At 45.2% G+C, this 22,187-nt stretch overlaps 2 protein-coding genes across 4 annotated transcripts; one reads left to right on the plus strand and one right to left on the minus strand.

Moving 5' to 3' along the window:
- The first annotated feature begins 11,525 nt into the window (after positions 1-11,525).
- GTF3A (general transcription factor IIIA) lies at positions 11,526-16,372 on the plus strand. 2 transcript variants are annotated; one of them, XM_005482497.4, is made up of 9 exons: positions 11,526-11,700; positions 11,924-12,024; positions 12,409-12,505; positions 12,694-12,782; positions 13,649-13,722; positions 14,972-15,055; positions 15,444-15,673; positions 15,767-15,826; positions 16,086-16,372. In XM_005482497.4, the coding sequence occupies exons 1-9, from the start codon at positions 11,554-11,556 to the stop codon at positions 16,242-16,244; spliced, it is 1,041 nt and encodes a 346-aa protein (XP_005482554.2). In that variant the 5' UTR covers positions 11,526-11,553; the 3' UTR covers positions 16,245-16,372. The 2 variants fall into 2 exon arrangements, with proteins under 2 accessions (XP_005482554.2, XP_014119500.2); XM_014264025.3 differs by having other exon boundaries at positions 15,770-15,826.
- MTIF3 (mitochondrial translational initiation factor 3) lies at positions 16,310-21,788 on the minus strand. 2 transcript variants are annotated; one of them, XM_005482499.4, is made up of 4 exons: positions 21,655-21,788; positions 19,289-19,752; positions 17,860-18,005; positions 16,310-16,587 (listed from the first exon to the last, which is right to left on the minus strand). In XM_005482499.4, the coding sequence occupies exons 2-4, from the start codon at positions 19,749-19,751 to the stop codon at positions 16,375-16,377; spliced, it is 822 nt and encodes a 273-aa protein (XP_005482556.2). In that variant the 5' UTR covers position 19,752; positions 21,655-21,788; the 3' UTR covers positions 16,310-16,374. The 2 variants fall into 2 exon arrangements, with proteins under 2 accessions (XP_005482556.2, XP_074391369.1); XM_074535268.1 differs by lacking the exon at positions 21,655-21,788 and adding an exon at positions 20,138-20,278.
- Positions 21,789-22,187: the final 399 nt, after the last annotated feature.

Consider the following 22,187-nt stretch of genomic DNA (forward strand, 5'->3'; position numbering starts at 1 on the left):
AAGAGCAAGATCTCAGTTGTTAGCTTGCCCAGATTAGCCTTATTTTAGCTCATGTAGGCTTTTGAATCGCAGCTCTCTGCTGCCCCAGTGATTTGACTGAGTCCAGGATGTGGCCTTGCATGTTGAGGTGAGGCACAGCCCTGCCATAAAGGGGGAATGCTGTGAGCACTAAGGAAATGAAGCCAGGAACGCTGAGAGTTCTTGGCCATAAAAAACATGCTGCAGGCTGTGTCTTGCTGAGCAATGTTAGTTCCCAAGGCTTTTTTCCCTTGTTGTTGTCATAAAACCTCAGTGAAATCACCTACAAGGTTCAGAAGTTGCGTGCAGGAGGGAGTATAAGTATTGAGCCCATTGTTGGAGCCTGTAGAGACTTTTTTGCATAAACTGGCTTGTACTGGTATGGCTTTTCTGGGCTCAGTGGCATCGTCATCAACTCAGATCCCAGGAGTGTGGGACAATCATAATTTTCTTCCTTAAAAACAGATTACTCTGCTAAGAAAATTTTTGAAAAAGAGAGTCTGTGCTGGGCTCCAAAACCTTGCTGTTTCATCCCCTCTCATAAGGGCATCTATTTAGCAGGACTGCTTCATGTGGGAGGTAGAGCTGCAAGCTGGTGGCAAACCAATGGACCAGAGCACAGAAAACAAGGGAACCCAGCCAACAGGCACTTTCACGAGGGCAATTTCAAACACTGCAACACATTGCTGTGCACATGTACAGGACATGGCACCTTCCAAGTAAGGCAAAGCTGTAAATGTGCCTCTGAGTGAATGCCCAGCGATTCAGCTGACCCCCCTGCTTATCATTAGCTAACTGATGCAATCTGTCCTTCTGCCTGCAAACCATCCTCAAGCTGATTGCAGCTCTCCCTGTCCTGATGCCATCCCTCCCTGCCCCTCCTGGGCAGCACATGGCTCAGCAGGTGTTTGTCACTTTGTCACTTGACACTGGAGCTGCAGAGAGCATTGGTCCAATGGACACCCAAGTAGCACCATTGTGTGTGGTTTTGGATCATTGAAACATAGAACCTTAGAGTGGCCTGGGTTGGAAGAGACCTTAGAAATCATCTGTTCCAACCCCCCCACCACCCACTAGATCAGGTCATTCAAACTCCCATCCAACTTGGCCTTGAACACTTCCAGAAATGGCACAAGGAAAGACAGTAGGCAGGACTGAAGGGCAGCATGGACAACAGGAGAGATATAAGAGGAAAACAATGTGGTCCAGAGGTGCTAATTACAATTAAAATCTTTAAAGAGAGCTAGTTTTCTTAATGATGTAAGAAGACTTCTCCTAAGAGCATGAGCTGAATGACTCAGTCCTCTACTCTCCAAAATCTGCTACAGCAGGGAAAGGCAGTTTCCTCTCAGGCAGATGATGTATTTAAGACACCCATCAGAGGCATGGCAGCTGCTTGCTATGGAGCACAGCAACATCTTTTAGGTGGGCAGGGAAAATAGAGGCCAAAGTAGAGACCCAGAGAGCCAGATGAGTAAATCTAGTTGGTGACATTTCATCCAAGTCAGTTGCAGTCACAGACGTACTAACAGACATGAAGTAGAATAGTGAAAAGTATTTGGTTTTGCCAGTTTGATACAAAGTGAAGAAGAGCTTTGTATTTTTCTGTTTACTGGAATGCAGATATGGAGACTTTTCAGCAGAAAACTCTTTTGTTTGGAGTCCTTTCCAGAAAGCAGAGTACATATTTGCCCAGCTTCCAGCAACTGGGGGGTCTGGTGGGCTACATCTTCACAGAGAGCTTTCTCTTTCAATACGTTCAGAATTAGGCCTTTTAATTTAATGTTGAGCCTGACTAAGTGTCACAGCCAGCACCGTGAGACAGCTCCAGTCTTTGGACGTGGCTCTAAAGTGATTAAAGTGACTTGACTGAACTGATTTGTCACTCCCAGTCTCACAATTGATTAACCATGACCAGAGTAACACCTTCAGTTGAGAGGGTAAGGGAGAACCATGCACTGCTGAGGCACTTGTTCTGTGTTTGTAACAGCCCAGTGAAAGACTGGAATCCCTACTGGGAGATGATGAACATGTAGCACTGCCTCTTGCCCCAGACTTCAGTATGCAGATTTATGAATAAGCACAAAATGTGGCTGAATTCTTCACCCACAAATGGCCAAAGGGAGCTGAGAGGATCTGGGAAGAGGAACACATAAAATAATCAAAGAAAATGTGATAGAGATCAACCACAATCAGGTAATAATTGTAGAGAATTCTCGGTTTAAATTGTAAGCCTACACAAAGGCATTTTTCTTTCTTTGATGACTGCATTGTCCTTGTTCTCCTTCCATGCCCTTCACTCTTACTACATCCACTCAAATGCCACCTTAATTAGGGATGTGTGAAATAACCAGAATGTTAATGCTGAGTTTCTGACTGGGACTGCAGGTATGAACAAACCACTAAGTAGAAAAAACCCTGTTATCTGATAGAAAGTAACCTTTCTGTGGGAACAACAAAAGCAAAATTTTGGCTTTTATTTTCAAAAGAAAAGCAGAAATCAGAGGATAATCCAAACAAGTAGATTGATCCTGAACAGATTGCTTTGGGGTGTTTTGTGGTTCAGACAATGTTCGGTTTCTTTCCATTCTGAGTCAAACCAAACTTTACAGTTGGAAGTTCCCCACAAAAATGGAGCTCAGGTCCTTTCCTCTCCCAGCAGAGCTTGGTACAGCTTAGTCTGTCCCTACCTGCCCCAAGCTAGGTTTGGTGCTGGTTCAGTGCGGACCTGGTGTGGTGGTGCCAGGCCCACATCTTCAGACAGTGTCATGCCACACTCCCACAGGTATCTCCATCCTCGTGCTCTGAAAGCGCCACTCTGATGGGCTACCATGCATCCCTCATCCATTTCAGGTGCTTGGAAGTGGTTTCTGCTTCCAGCACAAGGTGACAACCCTGTATTTTGTTCATGAGGAAATCTCATGGTGTAAGTAGAAGACCTGGGCTTGAGGGCTTTGTGGCTGGAACAGAACCACTTTGCTCAGGGGTGCATCCCTGAGCAGCATGGATACAGCCCAAGGCATACAAATGATCCCTGTTTTGGCTCTGCTTTCAGCACACATATGGTCTCTCTCTCTACCCTGGGAAAAATGGCCTCACCACAGGGTGTCCAGCAGGAGAATCCCTTCCTTCCCAGAAGCGCTGAGAGACCTGGACCATGCTTGGGAAGGGTAACATAAAAGCTATGGCAGCTACCTTATCTCCCACTTTATAAACTAAGTGCATGGAAATTACCCAAGGAACAAAACCTGCAAAGTAACCTCATTATCCCTTTCTTTGTGGAGTTTACTGTAAACCGGCAGGCTTTAGATCTTAATTTGCTGGGAAGTGCAGTAATGTAATTAGCTAAACTGATAACAAGATGAGTAGTGTGAATTCTTCAGAAGAAAGGAGGAACGTGCTAGACAAAGAGAGAAATAAAAGGAATAAGAAAAAAACAATGCTTCCTTTGACAAGAAATAAATTTTTTCAGTATGTTAATGATATTATGAAAGACTTGTTTAGGTCAGAAGGAATGCCATGCACGAGTACTTTTTCTTACTTTGAAAGGACACAATTTTCACAATTTCTAGAATCTCTTTATTATTTTTAAGAAATAAAATTCATGCATATTTTGAAAAAAAGTGGGATTTTTTTTTCTTTTTTTGAGGGCGGGAGGGGAGGTTTGTTTTGGGTTTTGGGGGGGTTTTTTTGGTTTGTTTTGGTTTGTTTGTTTTTTTCCTAAGAAACATCTTCCCTGTCCTGAATTTTTCCTTGCTTGCCTACAGCAGTTGAAAAAAAAAAATCTTGGGGAAACCATCTCCCCACAAACACAAGAGCCCTATTTCCCACTGTCGATCCCGGGTCAAGCTCTGCCTGCTCCTGGCCCCCCGTGCTGCCCGTGAGGCACCACGGGCTCTTCCCAAACCCAAACCTTGTCAGAAATCCAAGCAGCCTTTCTGCTTAGCGCTGCCATCTCTGCTCGCAAAAGCTTTGCTGAGGATCGTGCAAAGCTCCAGCGCTGTGAACCTCATGAGGCTCAGCCATGCACATCCCCGGGTGAGGGACTGCCTGTGCCAGTCTGGGTGGCCAGAACAGGTTTTCGTGGGCTTGTGAAAGGAAGGACGGAATGAAGAACGGAATGAAAAACGCAAGTTTCTCTAGTCACTAGATGGCCCTATCTCCTTTCACTAAATGCACAGGGTTTCCATTTTACAGCCTCAGGTCTGCAGCCCTACAGCTGTGTGCTTGCAGGGTCATCAGCCACATCTGGGACGGGAAATCTCTGGGAGGAGGAAAAATTCACCTGGGTTTTGATGACGGTTTTCATTATGTCCTTGGTAACTTCCCTGAGTAAAACGAATACGGTTGCAAAAAAACTTCGAGATTTGTATGAAATGGTACCCTTGTGGAGAAGTTCTGTGATTTCCTCATCTCAGAGTCCTCCAGCAGCTATGCTGTGCAGATTTAAACCAAAAAGGAAGGAATTTAAGAAGCTGCTGGGCATTTAACTGAGGTGCAGGCTGGTGGAGGGACAGGAACTTCTCTTCTTCAATACTTCATTAGGTGAGAGACAAAGAGGAGCTGTCTCCCAGCACACTCCTGGATGATGCGAACTGGTGGGATGAGGCTTTCCAGGTACCTTGGGCACCACCAGCCACCCCTGGGGTCACCTGGCCCCTGCCCAAGCATTGCTTCCCCCATGTCAGCAACAGCCATCCTGTCCCACACAACCCCTGACCTGCTTCTGCACGGTATCCTCTGGGGGACCGTGGCTTCAAGGCACAAATTTACCTTCTGAAGGTGATCTTGTTCAAGGACAGGGAGCTCACTGCCACAGCCCACACATAGCAGCCTGGAGGAAGGTCTGAGGCAATGGAGGCAGCGGGGAACAGAACGTTGCAAGGAAGCCATCCCATTTTTTAACCCATGATGGTAATACAACACTCTTCTGGGATTTTGGCTTCTGTAGGTGGAGCAGACAGGCAGGTCTGCCTGTTGGAGCACAGTGTTGGCATTTAAATGAGGGGACACTGAACTCTGACTGTGCAGTAGGCAGAGGACACGCACTAAAGCCCTGTGGACATCTGCTGCCCCAAACCCTTACACTGACAACCACATTTTCGTGTTTTGGATGTATAGAGTAACTGGAAAGCTACTTAGAGATTTTCAGGTCTAACTCTGGACAAGCAAGCAGATCAGATTATTGCCTTCCCCAGGAAAAATACTCTTATGTTGCAAAAACCACCAATATATTCAAGGCTTTCACTGGCTGTATTGGCTCAAGGCTGAGTATTTTATCAACTGCCAGATCTCTCAAGTGTATTCAAGTGATGTTTGAAGCCAAATTCCTGCCTGGAAAAAGTTACTATCTTATGATAAAATCCAAAGCCTTGAAAGACTGGGAGCATTTTTGTGCTGATTTCAAAAGGATTTGGATCAGGCCCTGAGGAACTGGTCCAGCATCTCCCCCTCATATCAGCAGCCTCTGTGCTTTGAGGGCACAACCCTTGTAATAACCGTTTGCAGGGCTATTTGAAGGATCACAGCTTTGGCTGCACAAATGACGCAGGACATGAGTGACCACGGTGGGAAAGGAAGCAAATTTGCTTATTTAGATAATTAACAGGCATTTGAGACTAGTGTTGCTGTCTAACAAATTACTGACAGACTAATAATTCTGTCTGATGAAGCAGCAATTGTAAAAATAGTTATGGTCCACAAAAGAAACCAATCCTCCTAGACACTGCTGCCAGGAAAGGAAGGGTACGATTGTTTCTCCTGGGTCCGAGTGAATAGACCACATGCCAGAGAAGCATCCCATGGGCTTGGCTGGGAGAGGCAGGGCTCACTGAGCTACTGAGTGGCAGCTTCAGAGGATGCCTTCCTTCTATGGCCTCGGCTGCAGGCATGATTTTGCACCTGCAGTTTTGGTTAGATGGATAACAGCAGTCCTTATTGACCCACATCATGTGATGCCTTGAGAGGCCAATGCTACGAGCACAAATAGTTGTGGCCTATTAGGGAAGGCACCATTTGAGAGCAGACATAATGCTGAGTGTTACACCCCTTCTGAAAACTGCATGTGCTGTCAGTATAACCCCATCAATCACAGAATCACTGAATGGGTCAGGCTGGAAGGGACCACAGGGGGTGATCTGCAACAAACTCCTTGCTCAAGCAGGACCATCCCAGTGCACATGGCACAGAATTACATCCAGACCCTTCTTGAATATCTTCACTGAAGGAGACTCCACAACATCTGTGGGCATTCTGTTCCAGTGTGCAATCACTGCACAGTAAAGAAGTTCTTCCTTATGTTCATCTGGACTTCCTGTGCATCAGTTTCTGCCCATTACCTTCTGTCCTACTGCTTGGCACAATGTCCTTCCAGCAGGCAGCTCCTTCCCAGAGCTGAGCTGGGCAACTGAGGAGTATCTCTACTCACTTCAGGGGACTGCCATGGGGAAAACAAGAACTGGGGCCATTCTGTCTTAACCTGGTCTTGTCTTATCCTGTCCAATGGCTGGTGAGCTGAACGTATGGGTAAACAAATCCTCCAGGGTGAATGCAGGAATGGGGTGAAAAGATGTGTTTTTCAGAAGAGGGACCCTCCATTATCTCACAGCCCATGGAGGGGTTGTGCCCAAGTCCTTCTTTCCCCCATCCCACCCAGAAAGAGCTCATGGGGAATGAAATTAGGGAGTCAGGTTTTTCCCTTCTTTTTATGAAAGTCCTAGGAGGTTGGTAGAGATCCAGGACCCAGGCAGTACTATGAACTGACTGGCCTCAAACAGTGTAAAGAACACCTGGGACTTGGCTCTAATTTGTTTTGTATGACATACAGAAAATTTTATTCAAACTAAGTGGGTCAGGATAGTCAACAGGAGGGTTGATGAGCAGCAGAGGGCTCTGTGTGCTGCTCCCCACAGCTCTGCTGTACAACTTCACCATTGCTTACATCCCATGCTTCCCAGAAACAGGAGGAAAAATCAACTAATGCAGATTTCCTCTGCTTCTTCTCTTCAGGGAATCAGTCTATTGAGAAATTCATTAAAATCCACTGTGCCTGAGATAGAAAAACATCACCTGACAAGAAAATGCTCTTATGGAAAACAAGCCTTTGATAGCTTTACATGCTTCTTGAACACAGGGAAAGCCAGTCAATAACATTCCTTGTGGCCTAAAAGCAGAAACATCTGTCAGAGGCGGCTTGCTGGGCTGAATATAGCAGCAGGAAAGCCCAACTGATTAACTCCATCCTCATCCTAACATGTTTTTGTGATTCCCAGAAATCCCTAGAAAGGGCTCCTGAGGACACTGGCACCATTACAAGGCAGCTATATTTCAGTAAACAGAGCCATGAAGAAAACATTATCCTGACTGCAGTTCACCTCTGGCATCCAGGTTGCATAATTCACATGTACTTCATTCTACGCTCCCTTGGCTGTGCGGCAGCCTTGTGATTTAGGAAAAAAGGGAGACCAAGCCCACACTTGGTGAAGGAAAAAATAAAATTATTGTTGTGAGGAGGAAAAGGGAGTTGGGGTCCATACAGCCTTGCAGGTGGACTGGAGCAGGGCAAACTGGCAGAAAAGATTATGGCAGTAACACAGTAGACAAAGGAAGTACTTCTGGTGTGCCTGGGCTGATCCTTCTTAGTATGGGTAATCATCCACAAGGACCCTTCTTCCAACCCCTGCTTTTTTCACCCACATTTGTAGATTCACCTCTATAAAAAAAGCTAAAACTACTTCTTTGCTATGTTTTACTTCTGTCCTACCTTACACATGACAGTTCACCATGCATAACTGAGGGACTTCTCCAAAAACTGCAGGAAGTTTCCTGACAACTCTTGCTAACTTCATCACAATTTTCCCCCTTACTCTGGAAAGTAGAAAGGCCTTTTATTTTTTAAACATGTGTCTGGTCTTATTGCAGGATTGTTGAACCACCAATGCAGTCAGGGTCACAAAACCATCTCAGGGACCATCTCAGAACACATAAATAGTAGTTAGTGTCATTCTTAAATCACAGTCTCTCTGCATCCCACTGCCACTGGACCATGCCAAGAGACCTTTAGATATGGTGCCTCAAGTAAACAATATTCAGCTTGCAACAAGTCTAGAGAAAGAAGTAATCTTTTCATTTCCAAAGTTTCTCACACAGGGGAATAATTTCTGCAATCACAGAGCTACTATGGATGCACATTTAAACATATTTATCTTAATTTTAATATACATTCAAATAACTTCTGTGTAATGCTCATAAACATAAGATCTTTTGACTTAACTGTGCTGCACAAAGAGAAGCAACTTTACCTTGGAGATGAGGTAAATATCACTGCTTATAGCAGAATGGTGGGATGGGAAAATGAAACAGCCTTTGCTAGAAAATGATATGTGGCCCATTCACCTCAGCAGTTCTTCAGAGGGATATGAGTATTTACAGCACTGTGTGAAGTCTTTCCCTGATTGATACTTAATTCTGAGTACATCCTCGTAGCTTAAAGAAATAATTTCAATCAGAGTCCGAGGGATTTACTATCCTGTGGCAGTTTTACATGTGTGGGAAGGAGTTCTGTGTTGTTCTTTTTTTAAGGGAATGAACTGCCTCATTTTTCTGAGTTTTTGCTCCTTTTCAGTTTACAGATTATTAAAATTTATCAGCTGCAGTGTGGACCTTGCTCTGGAAATGTTTATCTTTAGATTTAATTTTTCTCCCTTGCATATGTCTACCTCTTAGCAGGTTTACCTTTCACCTCCTACAGTGGGAAAATATAACAGCAAATATGAAAGGCAACCCACTCTCTTTCTAGCTCTAGCTCTCCTAGAGGACTCCTCAAAATCCTCCCTCTCACAGTCAAGTCAGGAGACATCAAAAATACAACACAACGAGAAGCCCTCCGGCCTTGAGTTGCCCACCATCTACATATTTCCAAAACTGGATTAAAATTCCCAGAGGACTCTGCTAGAATCTCAAAGTGGCATTGCATAGCACAAAATCCAATGTGAAGAATGTTTGTTCTCTGTATAGCCAATAGCAAGATTTCTAAAGTTTTCTGCCTTGCATGCTATTTCCTCACCTGTTTTAGAGCGGCCTGAAGCAATATCATGTTTTCACAGGAAAGGAAAAAAAATGTTCTCAAAAAAGGAACACCTTTTCTAACTTTCTGGTTGGTTTTTTATTGCAATTCCCAGACCAAAAAAACCCCAAACCCACAGCAACATTTTCTTTCATGTATTTTGGTTAGTATTTGTTAGAAGCTGAGATCTTTTCAGACTGACTTCCCCGCTGAAAAGAAGCAGATTTCTTGCCATTGCTTCTTGATGGTTCGACTGATTCAGCCCTCCCCTTAATCGTGCAACAGATGAGTGAGATAAGAGACATCCCCCAGGGTCATGGGGATCTGCTCCCTCTGCCCAGCATCTTCACTCCCTGCAATGTGCAGTGCACAGCCATTAGGTTCCCCATCCTTTGGCACTCCTGCCACCTGATTTCATGCATCCCTTCTCTCCTCCAGTCCCCATACACTAGATTCCTGACCCTTATTCCCTCTGTCTTTCCTCCCCCAGTTCCCCAGCCCGCCCCAAGCACTGCCATCTGCTCAGGCTTTACAGCTCTGAGGACACAAACAAGGAAGAAGGATTGGGAATTTTTTCCCCACCGGATGGTTCCCTTGTCACAGTCATATTCCAGCTTTCTTACCCTGTTCCTCACACTCACTCTGTGGGGAGAATTGCAGCAGATGGAGGATGTCACCTAAAATAAAGCTTGTGTGACAACTCAAAGAGAGCAAAACAGGGCAGATGATGTGTTCATAGAATCATTTAGGTTGTAAAAGACCTTTAAGAACATTGAGTCCAACCAGGAATCTGGCACTGCCAAGTCTACCTTTAAATAATTTCCCCAAGTACCACATCTGCACATCGTTTAAATACCTTCAGGGATGGTGACTCAACCATCTTCTCCCTGGGCAACCTGTTCCAATGCCTGACAACCATTTCTTGAAATTTTTTTCCTAATATACAATCTAATCTCCCACGTGGCACAACTTGAGGCCATTTCCTCTGGTCCTGTCACTAGTTACCTGGGAGAAGAGAGAGGCCTACCCCTACCTGGCTACAAACTCCTTTCAGGCAGTTGTAGAGAGCTATAATGTCCCCCCTGTGCCTCCTTTTCCCCAGACTAAACAATCCCAGTTCCCTCAGCTCCAAGTCTGTACCAGGAATGTGCTAGGCAAGATATCACAGACCCTCAGCTCACCTTAGCCTCAGGTCCTCTTCCTCTAGCTGTGCCCTCAGGTGGCCTGGGGACACAGCAGGACCACAGGCCAGGGTGAAGGTCATCTGCCACAGGATCCCAAAAAACCCAGGCTGAAAACATCTGAATTTTGGGGCAGGTGATAAGCAGCATGCAGCAGAGGCTGATGTCAGAGTCCATGAGATCTGGTCTGGACCAGAGGCTGACCAGCATCATGCAGACTCAACCTCAGGCAAGGCAGGGAGCCAATCCAAACCTGCTCAGAGAGCCTTTGTTCCAGGACTTTTGCCTTTTGCAAAAGCCATGAAATGCTTTTCAGGGAGGCAGCAGAGCCCCTATGTATCTAAAACTGCAGGAGGGTTGTTATGTGTACAAGGGGCACAGAATTAGACATGTGAATCTCAGTGTGACTGGATCTCTTCTGCCATGTGCTGGATTTTGCATCTGGGACAGGGCAACCCTGGGTGCTCATACAGTCTGGGGAATGAGATGCTGGAAAGCAGTGGCAAGGAACAGGACTGAGGGTCCTGGTCAATGACAAGTTGAACAAGAGTCAGCAGTGCCGTGGCAGCCAGGAGGGCCCCCGTGTCCTGGGGGGCATCAGGCACAGCATGGCCGGCCGTGCAAGGGAGGGGATTGTCCTGCTCCGCACTGGGGGCAGTTCTGGGTGCCATAATACAAGAAAGATATTAAACTGTCAGAGAACATCCAAGGGAGGGCAACAAGGATGGTGAAGGGTGTGGAGAAGCTGTGTGAGGAGCTGCTCTTCAGCCATCGGTCTGCTCAGGCTGGAGGACACTGTGGGCAGAGCTCATTGCAGTTACAGCTTCCTCATGAGGAGAAGAGAGGGGCAGACACTGATCCCTTTCTCTCCGGTGCCAGAGACAGGACCCGAAGGAATGGTCTGAGGTTGTGTCAGGGGAGGTTTAGGTTGGATATTAGAAGTAGGTTCTTCACCCAGAGGGTGGCTGGGCACTGGCACAGGCTCCCCAGGGAAGTGGTCACAACACCAGCCTGACAGAGCTCAAGGAGCATTTGGACATCACTCTCAGGCCCATGGTGTGACTCTTGGGGATGGTGTTGTACAGGATGATGCTTGCGAGTCCCTTCCATGTCAGGACATTCTGTGATCCTGTGCGCGGGCTCCCAGCACACAGCCACAGGAAAAGCTCCGCCGCGCCCCCAGAGCCCCTCAGGCACCGAGCGCGGCCCTCGGCCCCCCCGCGCGCGCCCTCCCCACCGAGCACGCGCCGCCGCCGCCCCGCCCACCCGCGCGGTCACGTGCCCTGCGGCATGGCCGGCGCGCTGGGGGACAGCGGCGGGGACGGGAGTGGTGGGAGCGCGCTCCTCCCTTCCTACATCTGCTCCTTCCCCGGCTGCGACGCCGCTTTCAACAAGGCCTGGCGGCTGTCCGCCCACCTCTGCCGGCACACGGGCGAGGTGAGCCGCGCCGGCTGGGAGGGAAGGAGGGATCTGTGTGAGCGAGGTGTGGGCGCCGCGCTGGGACCCCGCGGGGCACCGGGCTGGCCGCTTCTCCTGCTCGGGGCTGCCGCCACACCCGAGGGCTGCGCGCTGTGGCTGGGCCGGGCGCGGCCGGGCATCCTTCTGACGGCAGGATGGCCTCCCCGAGGGGGTGGGTTTGCCCACTGCTGCTCTCTTTCAGAGGCCGTATGTTTGCGATTATGAAGGCTGCGGCAAAGGGTTCACGAGGGACTTCCACCGCGCCCGACACCTCCTCACGCACACCGGGGAAAAGCCGTTCGAGTAAGGCCCAAGTTTTTACTTCTTAAGCTGAAATGCGGTTTTTGTAAGGAAAGGAAGTTAAAACAGGGCAGGGGTAGAGAGCATGCGTGCCTTTGGTGTCATGGGCACTGACAGGTACAACAGTGTGTACACGGGGTGGGATCAAACTCCCTGTTCTGCTAGTGATCTGTAGCAAATGCTTAAAGAAGTGGGCAGATCTCCCCAAGAATACATTATTAAAAGGCTAACTTAGTCTCTGGCTTTTAGTGTCTTCAAAGCAAACTTCTATATTTGAGTTGTGAGTTTCAGTAATTCTTCAGTGTGTTGTTCTTGTACGATGATTTCTGTATCTGCCTAGGGAACAAGTCACTGACAGCAGTAATAGAAAATGCAGTTCATTTGCAGGTGCACAACCGATGGGTGCAATGCAAAATTTGGAACAAAATCAAACATGAAGAAGCACATTGAGCGCAAGCATCAGAATCAGCAAAAGCAATATGTGGTGAGTAATTGCCTTTGCACTGTACAGTGGAGGCTAAACAAGCTCTTTCTTGTGTATCTGGTGAAATACATCAACTTGCTATTATGTGGTACTTGTGTAAGTTCAAATACCATAACTGGGATTTCAGCAAAGACGTGAACTGAACAGTCATTATTTGGCCTCTAATCAAAACTTAATTTCCTCAATAGTGTGACTTTGAAGGCTGTAACAAGTCTTTCAAGAAGCATCAGCAACTTAAAGTTCATCAATGTCACCACACCAATGAACCTCCCTTCAAGTACGTGGATAATTTTCATACTGAACTTTAACACTTAAATACTGTAGATGAAAATAGGTGCATTTTCTCAGCCTTTTCATTGATGTGGCAGTAAAATAAAGAAATCAGTTTGTAGTCAGGGCTGCAAGTATATTTCTTGTACTAGTCCTTTTCTCAGTGGTCTGTTTTGAGCAAAAATCTTGGTGCTCTGTAACTTCATCATTCCAGCAGTTTTATAAAAAATAACACAACACTCCCCCACCCCCCAGGTTTTAGTTCATAGTTTGACATACAGCCATAAGAGCCTGCACAGTAATGAAAAATGCAGCTACCTTTATTCCCCAGTAAGAAGCAGTGACCTGACATTGAGTAGTGAGTAGTATGTAGAAGAAGAGGACAGACTTGGACACTAATCTTGGAAACTGTGCATTGTGGCTCCATTTGGATAACACCATGGATCTGCTAAAAGCAAAGTTCAGTCTTGTATTTCTTACAAGTGGGTCACACTTAACATGAGTGTTCATTACACTTCAGTGAAATGCACTACTGTGGTTGGATGACAGCCAAAAATGTCAGTGGTCTGCTGGTTCTGCACAAACCCCTTAAACTTTCCACTTTCTGTTCTATGTTTGAAGAGCCTGCTGTGTGGAGATGATACAAGGCTTGACTCTTCAGCTAAAGCTCAACTTGCTGTATATTTGGAAATCATACTATAGTTCTAACTCTCAAAGTCATCCAAGTCTATTGAAAAACTATTATGGAATTTACTTTTACAAGGTTGAGGGACACATTCATTTAATTATTTTGTTAATTTTAATTGTCCTTGACTTAACAAAAAAATTGTAGATACAGTGAAAGAAATTAAACTACTGCTATTTTGTACCTAGGTGTAATAAAGAAGGATGTGGAAAGAGTTTCTCTACTCCAAGTCGACTAAAGCGGCATGAGAAGATACATGAAGGTAAAACTGCTTTTTTCTTTTTAAGGTTATGTTTCAGCAAAGGAAGAAGAACTGCTTCCAGTGCAGAGTGTGCATGGATGTATGGCAATCTCCAAGTGTTCTGGCCTAGATCCAGACAAGACAAGACAAGACACCCATTTTGAATAGTAAAGTGGGATATAACTGCAGGGCATTGCAGTGTTCAGTTATATGTGTTTGTGGCAGTCTGAGCAGAGCTCAGGATTCCTTCAGTTATTTCTTCTCCTGAGGTGCTTCCTTGAAGATAATCCATCTTTTGGAAATGAGCTGGTGGTAAAGGCATTAGCCTAGATGTCCAGAGTTTAGGATCAGTTGCCAGTTCTGCCACAAATTTCCTATGGAGCCTTGGCAGAGCATGTGGATTTTTAGTTGTTAATGAACCTGTGTGAGAGGCTTTAAAGTGAAATCATCAGAATGTGGCCATGTACGGTTGAGCTAATCCTGCTGCCCTCCTATCCATTCTTTCACTGACAGATAACCAGTTTTCCAGTGATAGGAAAAAACCAAAATCAAATCAAATCAACCCAACAGACTAGGAAGAGTACTCAGAAGGCTGTGTTTTGTGCTGTGATTTGTACTGTGATTCCCTTTTCTTCAGACAAGGACTTGTTCATAGATTTTTGAGCATTGCAGTCCTGGGATTTAAATAGTGTTGACTTTCTGTGGTTCCTGCCTGATAGAATGGTAGAATCTCTTTAGACTCTGGAATACTACTGTATGGTCAGTATTTCTTCATAATATGCAGGACAAATATTTATATAGAAGTAATATATATTACTAGTTACTCCATCTATTTGAGAGAAAGTGTGTGGCTGGGAGGAAGTAGCTTTACTGAAGCAAGGAGAGAGAGTTTCACAAAATCATTTAGGTCAGAAAGGAAGAAAGGATCAGTCACCTTGTCCAGCTCCCTGCTCAAGGTGGGGACAGTTAGACCAGGTTGTTGAGGACCATGTCCAGTGGTGTTGAATGGTTGCAGGGCTTGGGCTTCCCCAGCCTCTCTGGACAACTGGTGTCAGTGATATAAGATTTCTTACATAAAATTGCTAGGATTTTCTTTGGTTCTAATTTGTGTTGATTGTTTATTGTCTCTTATCCCACTCCTGTGCAATATGGGAAGAGATAAGGAAGAACTGGCTTTTAATTTTCAAATGCTGGAAGTGGAGTTCCCCCTTGTAAAACTGGATTGTTTGCCAGACCCTCTGTGATTGTAAACATTTGTTCTATTCAACAGGCTATGCATGCAAGAAGGAAAACTGCTCATATATTGGAAAAACTTGGACAGAGCTTCTGAAACATAATAAAGTCAGTCATGCAGGTAAATTCCAAATGCATTAGTAAACTTATGATGCAAATAGGAAACCAACTTCTAATCTGGAGTCCTTGCTGTACTCATTTCATCAGGTTGTCAGCATGTCCCAGACTTGTTTACTAACTTTATTGGAGAAGTGGCTGTCACTCCAGCCAGACCTTTGATGAAAATGCTGCTCAGTATACTCACTTAGGTTTGTGATTCAGTTAACAGAATACTGTTTTCTGTAGGATTTCAGATCTGGATAATTCCTACTGCATTATCCTCCTGAAGTCTCTAAGTTCCTTGCATTTTGTGTTGATTTTAGCACTGTTCTAGTAGACCACCAGGGTTTGATTCTGAGCTGCTGTAAGAAGTTGTTTATTTATAGTCTGCCTTTCTTTCCCCCACTCAGAGCCAATAGTCTGCAGTGAATGTAACAAAACTTTTAAACGGAAGGATTACCTCAAGCAGCATCAAAAGACACATGCTGTGGAGAGGGAAGTCTGTCGCTGCCCCAGAGAAGGATGTGGAAGAACATACACAACTTTATTTAACCTTCAAAGCCATATCCTCTCTTTTCATGAGGAGAAAAAACCATTCTCTTGTGATTATCCAGGCTGTGGAAAAGTGTTTGCAATGAAGGTATGTGTTTTTTTCACTCCTCTGATCTGAATCTCATTATTTGAAATTATAAACTTAATTCTTTTTTTTCCCTCCTGTTCTTTGTAACTGTAGCAGAGCCTAGCAAGACATGCAGTTGTACATGATCCTGAAAAGAGAAAGCTGAACTTGAAAGTAAGTTACACTCTTGAAAAGTCTTCTCACCTCTACCCTGTCACTGCAGAGGAGGGAAAGGAAAACTTTACCTGTTTTATAATGTGACTTCAAGCAGGAAAACAGGTCAAATATGTTGGTCATTTGTGAGATTCTTAATTTATGAAGCTCGTCTAGCTAATGGAGTCCTGGCCTCTACGTTATGTTTTCCCCCACCACAATAGTAGTCTTTGCTCCACAGGTCTGTTAAGTTTACTAATTCTGGATCTATTTCTGCCAGGCAAAGCGTTCTCGTCCCAAGAGGAGCTTAGCCTCTCGTCTCAGTGGCTACATTCCTCCCAAAACACAGCCAGGAAAGGATGAGGTTGTGGTGGAAAGCAAGACAGCAGATAAGCTCATGGAAAATGGAATACCAGCTGTTGAAATTTGGACTCTGTAGCAAAGGTTAACTGAGACAGTGTTCTTCATGGAATGACCAATGTAAAGCTCAACAATAACTTTAGATAAAGTTAATTTTTTAAATTTTTATTTTTTAAATAAATATATATTGTTTACACTGCTTCAGAAGGTCACTGATGCAATTCATTTGACTTCAGATCTTGGTTTTCATCTTTCTTTACTGTATTGTTTTTCTTGATTTCCATCTTCTGGTGTTCTTTCAACTCTTTGTCAGACATATGCCTGAAAATGCAGGTACTCACTCCTTCTCTAGCAACTTTTGGCTTGGAAAGGTAAGTTGCTTTCTCAGACACAGTCTCCAAAATTTGATCAAAAAGCATGAACTAAAAAAGAGGAGAAAAATGAAAATGGAACTAAATGAATGCACAAATACAGGTAGAAAAATATTTCAAGCTGTTCTGTAATAACATGATCTGCTTAGTTTAGCTATTAGCTGAACCAAGCTAGTTGCTAGTCCTAGTTTGAGCACTTCAGCGTGTCCTTTCCTAACTTCTTTACTCATAAGTAGGTTTAGGCAAGTCACTAGAGGGGGATTCAGCCATTTCCTAACATTTAGGCTGCACTGCTGACTCACAGGGTTTTACTCTGTAAGGATGAACATTGGAGTGGTCTGCATCTGACTCCTCTCCACCCTCCTCTGCCTCTAGATTCAGATGTATTATTATATGAGGCTTTTTTCTTAAGGTATTGTCCAAAGGTCAGCAGGACCTGGTGGTATTGAACTGAGTAACAGTGCATTCATGTAACACACCGAATTCCTAACCTCATTATTAATAGGCTTCAAGGACAATGTAAATCAGGACTATGTCATGAAATGTTCTGTTCCCTCCCATCATCAGTTTTTCCTGTTACTCCCTCCCTGTAAATTTACCTTCCTATAAAAAGTTATGTTCTTTTTGGATGAAGTGCTATCACAATTTTCCCCAGCAATTTAGTTGAGACAATCGTCAAGAACACCTAATTCACTAGGAGAAAAAAATAGTCTTACACAGAATATTTATCAAAAATCCATTTTTGTGAATGACAATGAAGTCTCAAGGCCCTGTAGTTATACTGGGAAGTTGCCATCAGTTGCTTAACATTTTTAGTGATTTTCACTTTGCTAGTCTTGGAACACCATTCCAATAGCTTTTTATGTAGGAATGGACAACTAACCTTAGCCAAAGTTGCATCAATGCAGCTGCAGAAGAACTGTTGGTGAAATAATCCAGCTAAAATACAGACTTTTTCTTTTTAAATCAGACTCTTAAAGTTTTCAGAGTGGGTGAACTGGCATAAGCCATAGATCAGAAAATTTCACTGGCCCCACTAATAGGGTGGTGCTGCATAGGAGTAGGAGCTGCTTAGACTCTGCTGTCCAAGCCAGTACTGCAGCTGGATTGTTAAGGAAGCATGGCATTTGAACTGTCTCTCTGGAACTACTTTTTTTTACCAGTGTTTGAAGAGGAGCAGCTTAAGACAGGCAACCATTACTTGCAGGGGACCTAGATCTCCCCTGAGATACTAACAACTGTGGCAGTACCGAGTAAGGAAGGTCAGTACAGCTGCAGCTGTTTGATGACACTGACTGGTCCCGCTTCCAGGAGTGCACTCACCATGTCTGTACTGCTGCCTTTGGCTTGCCGGATGGTAACCTTAACATGGTGCCTCTTGTCAATCCACTGTGCTATCTGTTTAGTCTTGGTCTCTAAGTCGTTCTTGGCAATAGCTGAAGAAAAGGACAACTCCTTCTGCACCACCCCTGTTTAAAAGAGAACTGAAACTGTTGGCTTAACATTTGACAAACCTGTACTAGTTGCTCTCTTTTATCAGCTTATGGTGCTTTGTGTGCTTGACTCCCTTCTCCCACACTGCTTTCTCAGAGCATCCTGATCTCGCTGTCTCAGCATGCACCACTCTCGCCTGAGAGGATGGCCAACTTGATGCTCTCACGCTCACTGCCCCAAATGGGAGACTGAGTGCATGTTTGAGGCACACAGGGAAAATCTCTCAGGGTCAGAAGGCTTAAGGTATTTTTAATTATAGTCTTGTTCATATGATCCACAATGTAGGTCTAACAAACAGGTAAGCATTGGATCTGGAATTAAGGACTTAGTGTGCAAATTCCTGTGTTCAGCACATAGGACAGCTGAAGGTAAAAGCGCTGACGTTAGACAGCCCTTCATCTCCAGCCCATTTTATTGAATGGTGAGTGCAATATTCAACCGGAAGCACGGCAATGCCTTGTAATATATTTGAACAAAATATACATATGATGATATCTACTGTCTCTTCCCCCTTCAAGTTTCTCTAAAGCAGTTACTATCTGAATAATATTTTTGTGGTTTCTTGAACAGAGCAACTCACTATCACAATAATATTCTCCTCAAGACTGTACCCAAAGCACAGCTATCTTCATTAGCCTGAGGATATGAGAGGATACAAGGTCACATGTCTTTCCTAAAATCTCTTTGCCAAACTCAGTTTATTAAACTTCTGGAGCAGGTGGTCCTAAGAAAAAAAAAAAAAAACAACAAAAACAAACAAACCAAACTGAAAAGTGTTAAATACTGAAAAAGTTCTCTTACTCTGTACAAGAAAGAGCTCTGGACTTTGTCATCCTAGCAGCAAATGAGCAAGAGAGTGTTTCATGTCTACTGGTGACAAACTACATAATTATACTGGTGTATCTGGTCCTTAGTCTGTAAAAACTGCCTGTCACTCTATGCCTTAGTAAAAGAACAGAAATTCAGTGAGTCTCACGGAACCAGTGCCTAGTTATATTCACTCACATAGAGATATTTTTTTAACAGTCAGCAGATGCCAAAATAGCAAATCCTAGGAGGGCAATAGAAGGCTTCTCTGTGGAAGACTGGACTAATCCAAAATTTTATTTTCACCACTGCAAATCCTTAATAGCCTGGACTGCACTGACATTGCTTTGGATTTACACAAATACAAGTAAGAGGATTTAATCTGTTGAAACCACTTTTAATGCAGCATTTTTCAAAGTCCTCAGCATTGTCATGTTTACAGTGCACATACCTTGCTTTGGACTTGCTTTTTTCTTCTCTGCACGTTTGAGCTGCTCTTCATGAATCTGCTGCCCAGTCATCAGTCTGTAAACTGGAGGTTCTACGTTCTCCTGAAGCAGAACCAGTTTCAGGCCATGCTCATCCATAAGTCTGAGTGCCTCTGCTCGGTGCATGTTTCCTAAGCTCTCCCCATCCTGGTTGATTACGTGTAAAATACGATAGGGAATTCTTCGCCCAACGCTTCCAAATGCCACTTTACTTTTTGGTTGTGCATGAGATTTTTCACCTGTACAATATGGGTGAGTAAGCTCAAATACAGCTGACTTCCTAGGGTCAGGTACCACTATCCAGAATGGAGAAAAGAGCCACTTTTGTGCTGTCTGTGGCAGAAGAGTACCAAAGAACCTTTTTGCGTATCTGCTCTCATTTCTGGCTGCTTGACATAAATATTTCATTGTACACAAGGCAGTCATCCTGAGGAAGAAGAAAAAACAAGTTACCCCATCAGTCAGATTCTTCTAGTTATATTAGAAAGACTTGACTCCAGTTCAGTAAACCTTAGTGTTTGTAACTACTCTTTTAAAATGATACATGGTACTACTATACAGAATCATCAATCAACAGTCATTTTACAGTAACAAAGGGATTTAACCCAGAGAGACAATCTGACAAAGGAGCAAAATGTATGAGTTGATGTTACCTTCTGTGTCTTAAAATCTGAGCCTGAACTCCTTTAAAGAATCCAATACTTCTATTTCCTTTCTTCTCACTTTCAAATTTGAATCTCAATAGTTACAGGCATCTATCCTGACATGGTACTCATGAAGCTATAAACTTTCAAACATGCTTCAAAATATACCCGTGCTTGAAGACTACTGAAACTCATCTTTGAGACATTTCTTCCATTGGATTTTTTGCCATTCTTCCCCGGTTCATGAAATCCCCCTGGCAATTCTGCTGCAGCTGCCCATTATTTGCATTTTGTTCAGACCTTCAGAAATCATCCATTTTCTAACAGCTGCAAAAAACTTTGGAAATAAAGAGCAAACTGTGAGTATTCTCTGCAGTTTTCCATTTTTTTGTTTAAAAGGCAGCAATTACAGGAAAAGCCAAGGATGATGCAGGAAACCAAACATCATACCAGAGGAGTTGGCAAGAGTGAGACCTTTTTTGCCCAGGAGAGAATGTGACTCTGCTCTATAAATACATGCATGCATACACATACACACATACACACATATGACATGGTGTAAACATGCATCCATGTGCATACATACACATGGAAAAGGTGTAAACCATCAGCAAGGATAAAAAGCTATTTATAATTCTAAGCAGTGTTGGCACAGGAACAAGTAAAATGACTTGCCTGTGAATAAACAGTCTGAAGTCTGGAGCCTGGGATGGATATCATACCTCAGCAGGGACAATGTCCATACAAACCACTTGAAGAAGGAGCCAGAGTTCATGAACAGAGAAGTCTGATAACAGCTGTTTGCTACCTAGATCCAGAACTCAAGCTGGCCACAGGCACAGGAAGAGCAGTAACATGATTTCCACAGCAGCCTAAAAGCAGCTGGTAGAGCTACCTTCCCTTCCTGCCCTGGGCTCTGCCTCTGCCCAGTAAAAACAGCTTTTTGTCTGGCTGTGACAACAGCCCTATCTATGACTGAACACCCACTGTCAACACACAAGTATCTTTGTGCATCATCAGTACAGCTACAAAAAAGCCATGATGTCCTTATTTTTTTAAATGGTTTCATAAAGCAGCTCTGGATCATGCAATCTGGGCATCACTGCTCCATACTGAATGACATAATTAAATTTATTTTCTATTCAGAAAAGCCTGGCTTGCCTTTGACAGCGATTGATTTATAAAATTAAGTAACAGTATTTCAACAATGGAACAGCAGCTTGTTTTAAGGAAATTATGACCTTGCTCTGCTAAACACATGGTGTTGTTGGTATCCTCCTTCATTCTCTGACGCTGTTTAAACCTAATAAATCTAGCCTTAGCTGTCTGAAAGAAAACAACTCCTTTTTTATGGAAGGGTTTTTCTTTGCCTAGCACGGCAAAGACACGTGTGTTTCGCCTTGTGCGTTTCGCTTGCCCTTGCGCTGGCAAGGCCGCCTGACTCCGCTGGCTGGGAGCTCCAAGGAGCGGCAGCTCCGGGCTCACCGGGAACCGCGGGAGCCGCCTCGCTTCCCATGCCGGGCAGCGGCCACGGGAGGGGGCGGCATCCCGCGGGTGTCCCTCCCGTAAACGGAAGAAGGGCTGTACGCGGGTGTGTGACCGTGCCCTGTCGTGTCCGCCTTCCCGGCTCTGCGTGTCGCGGAGGTCACTGCGCGTGCCCGCGGCTGCCTGTGACCCCCTCTTACCTGCCGGCTGGGCCGGGCCGAATGGAGCCGAACCGCCGGCCCTGGCCCGCCGAAGCAGCCGAGGGACCGGCCCGAGCCGCCGGGAGGTTGCGGCACGCCCCGCCTCTCCCCTTTCCTTTTCCTCCTGCTCCTCCTCTTCCTCTTCCTCCTCACGCGCCTCCGCCTCTCGCCCCCGCCCCGCGCGTGCCCGTGGGCGCCAGCGCGCCTCCGCCGGTGCGCGCCCGCGGGAGCGCGCAGGGTGGGAGCGGCCGTGCGGGCGTGGTCCGTGTGTCCCTGTGTGCCTGTGTGCTCCTGCGTTTCCAAGGAACTTGGCGTGCCCCGTTCCCTGTGTGCCATAGTTGGGAGCTGCTGTTCCCCTGCGTGACTCTGTGGGGTCCCGCTGTGCCTTTGCTGCGCTGCCGTGGGTGTGAGGGCCGCAGCGGGGACAGGCTCCGCGCTGTGCCCTGGGGCCATCCCTGCGGGGCCGTTCCGTGCTGCCAGCGGGGATTGTGTGGGTGCTGAGTGCTTTGTGTGTGTCTGTTGAGGCACAGAAT

Source organism: Zonotrichia albicollis, chromosome 2, assembly GCF_047830755.1.
Source record: "Zonotrichia albicollis isolate bZonAlb1 chromosome 2, bZonAlb1.hap1, whole genome shotgun sequence".
In the NCBI taxonomy this organism is placed as follows: domain Eukaryota; kingdom Metazoa; phylum Chordata; class Aves; order Passeriformes; family Passerellidae; genus Zonotrichia; species Zonotrichia albicollis.

Coding starts and splice junctions, on each gene's coding strand:
- GTF3A (XM_005482497.4), top strand. CDS start 11,554: ATGGCCGGCGCGCTGGGGGACAGCGGCGGGGACGGGAGTGGTGGGAGC. Junction 13,723..14,971: donor GCATGAGAAGATACATGAAG/GTAAAACTGCTT, acceptor TCTATTCAACAG/GCTATGCATGCAAGAAGGAA. Junction 15,827..16,085: donor AGAGAAAGCTGAACTTGAAA/GTAAGTTACACT, acceptor TATTTCTGCCAG/GCAAAGCGTTCTCGTCCCAA.
- MTIF3 (XM_005482499.4), bottom strand. CDS start 19,751: ATGACTGCCTTGTGTACAATGAAATATTTATGTCAAGCAGCCAGAAAT. Junction 18,006..19,288: donor AAAAGCAAGTCCAAAGCAAG/GTATGTGCACTG, acceptor TCTTTTAAACAG/GGGTGGTGCAGAAGGAGTTG. Junction 16,588..17,859: donor AAGGCAGCAGTACAGACATG/GTGAGTGCACTC, acceptor CCTCTTTTTTAG/TTCATGCTTTTTGATCAAAT.